Below are 6000 nucleotides of genomic sequence, written 5' to 3'. Positions count from 1 at the left end.
TCGACACAGGTTGCTTCTCTTCTCTTCACCATGACATGTCATAATGCCACATGTCAGATCTGCTGGTTTGCATAACATCAAACTGGTTCCAGCTCTTCCAGTCCGAGGAGAGTCTGACTTCCTTCCTCTCTCTCTTATCTTGTAGGTCCTTGCTTCAAAGGTAGAGATCGAGGAAGGCTTTTCTCAGGAGAGGATCAACGATCTGGATCAAATCGTAGCGGGCGAAGATTTATATCAGTGATTGTCAGTGTGGTACGATCCAGATCCAGATCCAGAGAAACACAGCAGGATGTTTAACCTCACTGTGATTCCCTTTAGGCAGAATTATTGCCTGTTTATGCTGTTACATTTCCTCTGACCTCTGACCTCTGACACTGTGACTCAGTGTCAGTTCACTCCTTTGAAAATGAGACTTTCTCTACATGTTGAGATGTCCTTCAACAAGTGGCTTAATACCAGAGGAGAGGCTTTCTATGGAAACTCAGATTGAAATTGGTTAAACAGAAAGTGCTTTGATTTTGATTTAATGTTTGAGGAATGGGAGGAAACAGAGAGTGAGGTATGTTGTAGGATTTGTTTAGATTAAGCATGTTTTAACACATGTAAATGTCTGTGTTAATGCTCTCACAGCTGCTTTGGTGAGGCTGTAAGAAAAGCTGGAATATTATGAATATGTAATTAGATTGGAAAGGTGAAAGCACTCGACTGCTGCTGTAACGAGAGGAAAAAGGGAGCTGCAAAGTTAGCAAAACACGTTGATTTGTTGTCATTTTTTAGCAAAATCAGCGATTAAATGTCAATTTTTTGCTAAGCTTTCAAAGACTTATTCCTGGGTAGAAAAGCCATGTGCATCACCCTGGATCTCTGCATATGTGCCTGTGAGTCTGAGACCCTGCTAACAGCAGTGACTCTGCTGTTTTCATCTTCTTGTACATTTCATGACTTAAAAGGGGACGAAATGGACAGTTTCCTGTCCATACTGACATGAAACTGTCCATAACACCGGATGTTTATGCAGTCAAACATACATTTGAATGAAAACAGTTTAATGCAGTTTTAACACTCATGTACCCACGATTCAAGCTGCTTTCCTGGGTTACAAAGTGCTGTGAAGCAGCCTGTTCTCTGGCTACAGTCTGGGTGCAAGAGCCATGTGCTGCAAGGATCTCTCTGGGTGCACTCTGTGAGTCTCACACCCTGCTTCTCCGGGGTGCTGAAGAGTCATTTTCAGGCTCCTCTCCACAGTTGTCCCCCTAAAAATGATTTGTAATCATTATCTTTGCATTTAAATGATTTATTTTATCATTAATATGGTTCCCTAACACAATGCACATAGTCCTGAGCTCACTGGGGTCTGGGGTCCTGCATCTGCATTAATCAGGCGTTTTAACACTTTTTTCCATGAAAATGATTTTTATTCACTATCATTGGGCTATATAAATCAAATTCCGGGTTACTCGGAGCACAATTGTAACTTTTACTATTCAAGTGTATTTGTATTATATATTTTTGGCCATGAGCCCCCACCCGTGGAAAGAAGAAAAAAGTGAAAAAAACGGTCAATTATATCTTAAAATAATCAAAAATGAAGTTTAAAAAAATTCTCGAAAAAACGACTGAGTACCAACGGAGAAGGGGCTCGAAAAAGAAACTCAAAGTCTGAGAGGGTGAGGAAGATGAAAACTGAACAAGAATCGACAACTCGACCCTCTGATCACTCCTTTCCTGTAAAATACAGGTCCAGCCCACACATATACTCCATGGTGCCACAGGCATTGCCCTTACAACTACAATAAGCATGCAAACGTTAATCTACAGCTCCGGTGATCCACTAGCACCGGAGTCTACCTGACGCAGCCATCCCCTACTGTAGCGTCACCTTGGATACGAGTCTAAACAACTCACAGACACACAGGCCAGGGCGCTGACAGGGCGCCCTTTGAGCGTCAGATCTGACGACGCTGATTGGCTAAAATTATGTTTCGGCGGAATAGTTTACAGATAGCAACAGTCAGCTTGTTGGCTGCAGCTGCTCTGGCTGAGGGCTCCTTTCTACCGCCCGGACGAGAGAGGGTAATGATACACGCTGTGGGCAGACAGGAAACATGTGACTTATTATAATCGTAAAACAATTTTAAACGACATTTTATTGTAGATTATACATGTTGCTGATACCAACTATATAATATTTACCTTGTTCTTTAAAAATAAAAATAAAAATAAAAAATATATATTTTTTGTAAATATATTTTTTTATTTATTTTTTATTTTTAATGACAATCAAACATGTGGGAAGAGGGGGGGCGGCGCCCCTAGCGCCCCTATGGGCCGGCCGCCACTGTGGATCGGGTAATCATTTCATAATTAACTCTGAAAGCAGAAGTCTGGGGCAAATCATTGCAAGTCTCTTCAGTGTGCATGTCACAAAATGATTTAAAAAGAAAAGCCACATTCTGGGAAAAAAGTCACAATCAAAAAACAGAAGTGACATTTAAAAAAAGGAAGTGACATTTAAAAAAAGGAAGTGTTTTCCTGTTTTGGTTTGAAAAGAGTTCACCCCCCGTCTTGTCTGTTGCTTCCTCTCTCTTGTGTTCCCTCCTGCCTGATTACCCGATTGCGTTCAGCTTGTTCCCCTGTGTTTTCGACTCCCTCCTCACCTGTGTCGTGTTTGTTTGATTAGTCCTGTGTACATTTAGGTTCTGCTTTTTCCGTTAGTCTTTGTGAGATTCTTAACGTTGTTGGAAGGGTTTATGTTCTGAGTGACTTTATGTTTTGTCTTGCCTTGCCTAGTTTTGACTTTGTTTGCCTGGCCTAGTTCTGGAAATAAAGGATTCCTGCTTTCAAACCTATTTTCTGCATTTGGGTCCTGCGTACCCTCCAGCCCTAACAGCTCTCTCTCGTCTCCTCTTCACACTACACTTTTCGCGGCACACGTACTTACAGCCAATCGGCTCTGAATTATGAGATGATGTTTTAGTAGGGTTGCCAGCAAATGACCCCACTTGTGATTATTTATTTGCCGCAAAAATTGAATACAAAAATACTCTGAGCAGGCGCAGTGTGGTTTTTACAGTAGGCCCTACACGTTCATTTTGACAGCAGAGAGAGGGGCTTGCCCCATATCGCTCAACACGGCTCAATAGGCACAGTGTAGACACTAATTAGAAGAACGCAGACTAAAACAGCAATGTGCAGACGAATCAGACGACTAAACATGATCTTAAAATATACTTTAAGATATTTATGTTTTACATATTTTTGAAATTGTTGTTTTAATTACTTTCTGCGGACTAGTGTCTGTCATTTCAGTTTCTTTTCTCCATGGGATTTTGGATTATTGCAGAAAATAATTTCTGTTGCAAATAAGTTTAGCATAGTTTCTGATAAACGTTTTGTTAGCGAATCATCTCCACATATTAACACCACTTTATGATTGCAGACCTTCACACCTGGGACACAACCTGCTCCAACCTCTCCCCTCTGGCATGGTTACTGAAAATAGTAACTAAGTACTGATACTCAAGTTCTGTCCTTTAGTACAAATTCAAGGTATCAGCTGTACACTTCTTCACTACATCTCAGAGGTCATTATTTCACTTTTTACCCGACTACATTTGTGTGACAGCTTTAGTTACTTTAAGATTACAGATGTTCTTCCCCCTCCTGTCCAGTGATAACCACGTATCTCCAGATGATTTTAAACGTTTACGATGAACTAGGATCCAGTATGTATTTATGTGATGAGGCAGCTCTCCTCCTTAAGCTATATTCCTTTAAAAAGCCTCTTGGATCAGCTTGAAAATGCACCGTCATAAAGCTGAAACAGGGCTGTTATTCTGAAAAACTCATGAAAAGTTGACTTTTTAAAGATACATGGTTATCACAGGACAAAGCTGCACACATATATTGATCTCATAGAATCTGCAGCAATGCATTTAACAAACCAAGAGTATGTAAAGGAGTTCAAATAATCTACACTATGCAATTTGTGCATTCATGCAGCAGTAATATTATTCCTCAAACACATATATATAATATGGAACAATATATTACACAGTTAACACTAGAGTACCCAAAACAACCTCACAAGTAAGGTTTTGAATGCAGGATGTTTATTGATTTGTTTTCACTTTGTGGTATTATAATTTTGAATTGCTTGTTTTTAGCTGCTTGTCTATTTTCTAACTTTCTTATACATGTTTTTGGAACTGTCTTACTGTGAGAGCAATTGAAAATAATCCCTGTTTGTACCTGTCCATGTGATGAGGCTGGTTATGAAACAAAGGGAGGAGCTACAGACAGGAAGGATGTTGAAAGTGGAAGTTGGAAGTCAGACTGCCAGACTCCATTTTACACTTCGACAGAGCAGGAGGAGAAAAACAGGGTGAGTGTTAACACCAGGATCTGCTTTTCAACACATTAATCCTTCACTCTGTTATACTGTATATCAGAAAATAATCTGTACATTAAAATATATTTATTTCCTGCAGTCGAAAGTGACATCTTCAAATGTTGTGAACTTTTTTATCCATTTCCTGGTTTCTGATTCATCGGAGTTACATAACATGTAACAGCCCAGCGCAGTCAACATGGAGAGCAGCCTGCCTGAAGTCTGACCCAAGTTTGTCATTATGATGGTGTGTGTGTGTGTGTGTGTGTGTGTGTGTGTGTGTGTGTGTGTGTGTGTGTGTGTGTGTGTGTGTGTGTGTGTGTGTGTGTGTGTGTGTGTGTGTGTGTGTGTGTGTGTGTGTGTGTGTGTGTGTGTGTGTGTGTGTGTGTGTGTGTGTGTGTGTGTGTGTGTGTGACTGGTTTATCTCTCAGACTGGAGAAGATGAGCGATTCCAAATCTCCAGTCCCCAGCTGTCTGTCTCTGAAGAGTGACCGGTCTGAAGAGGATCCTCCAGACTGCAGAGATGAACCTGGACCCTCAGACAGGAAGTAAGAGTCTGTTTCTGCTGTGACCTGACCTGGAGAGGATTCAGATTTTATATATAATCGTATAATCTAAACTGTTCGTTCATAATTACATGAGCGCAGTAGAGTACAGCCACTCTGTAGAATGAAGTACAGAAATGCAGTAGATTAGACTAAAGATTTGCAGTAAAGTACAAAAAGAAAGGCAGTAGAGAACTAAGTAAACTACTCCAGTAAAATAACACTCTCTCTCCACATGTAGAACCTCTGGTTAACCAAATCAAATACAAACATGTCAAACCTCACAAATGAATTGTAACAACAAGCCACCAATAAAACATTAAAGTTCAGTCAACAAGGACGAAGAGGACAGTTAACTATATTTTAGGATATTTCAATATGCTATTATATTATCAATGTATCAGTGTTATGACATGTTCTCAAAATGACAATAATACTTGGAACAATATAAATCTTCCAACAAATGAGTTGACTACCTCAGCATCTTTTGAAGAGGTTTATTAATAATAGTGATAACCTGGTGAGCTGGTTGTGTTTAGCATTAGCAGATGTAACTGGTTACATGTAGAGTCAATACAAAGACACACATGTGTACCTGGCAACACGAATGAAGTAAAGAAGCAACATTAATATCCCCCATGTATTCACACAACTTGAAAAGTTACAACTTGAGTGTAAAGTTTGTGACGCTCTGATACAAAAACAGTGTTGAGATTCTGCTCCTGTCGTCACTGACATGCTGAGATAAATCAGAAGAGGGAACATCAGCAGCCAGAGCTCTACAGCACCTCATATTAAATCAGGGTTATTCATGTACCTGTATAAACCAGAGACTGTCTGTGGTGGTAACAATATAATAGCTGCTGTTCTAATGACTGGATGGAGTTATTTTGAGTGTTGATGGAGCAGCTACAATGTTAGCCTAGCTTCAATGAAACCAATCGCATTCAGAAAACAAACATTTGAAAGTGTTTTGCTCGTTGTGTTGCAGACAGACCTGACGAAGCATTAACTCAAATCACTATCATTACGTTGTTATCTTGGTATCCTTTCCATTTGTTTATT

The 6000-nt window shown here is 39.9% G+C and overlaps 2 protein-coding genes across 2 annotated transcripts in view; one reads left to right on the top strand and one right to left on the bottom strand.

The window, feature by feature from the left end:
- Positions 1 to 6000, bottom strand: part of LOC307034980 (NACHT, LRR and PYD domains-containing protein 12-like) — a gene marked incomplete at both ends in the record, with an annotated part of 109664 nt that overhangs the window by 25909 nt on the left and 77755 nt on the right. The window lies entirely within an intron of this gene.
- The window catches only part of LOC307037602 (NACHT, LRR and PYD domains-containing protein 12-like), a gene marked incomplete at both ends in the record, with an annotated part of 28255 nt that continues 27086 nt past the window's right edge, over positions 4832 to 6000 (top strand). Inside the window, one exon of the mRNA XM_079678657.1 lies at positions 4832 to 4938. Coding sequence (XP_079534783.1) covers positions 4832 to 4938 — 107 coding nt within the window. The remainder of the gene's footprint in view (positions 4939 to 6000) is intronic.

Source organism: Notothenia rossii (assembly GCF_949606895.1).
Source record: "Notothenia rossii genome assembly, chromosome: 4".
In the NCBI taxonomy this organism is placed as follows: domain Eukaryota; kingdom Metazoa; phylum Chordata; class Actinopteri; order Perciformes; family Nototheniidae; genus Notothenia; species Notothenia rossii.
The sequence above is the reverse complement of the archived record's forward strand: the minus strand, read 5'-3'. Positions and strand labels throughout refer to the sequence as shown.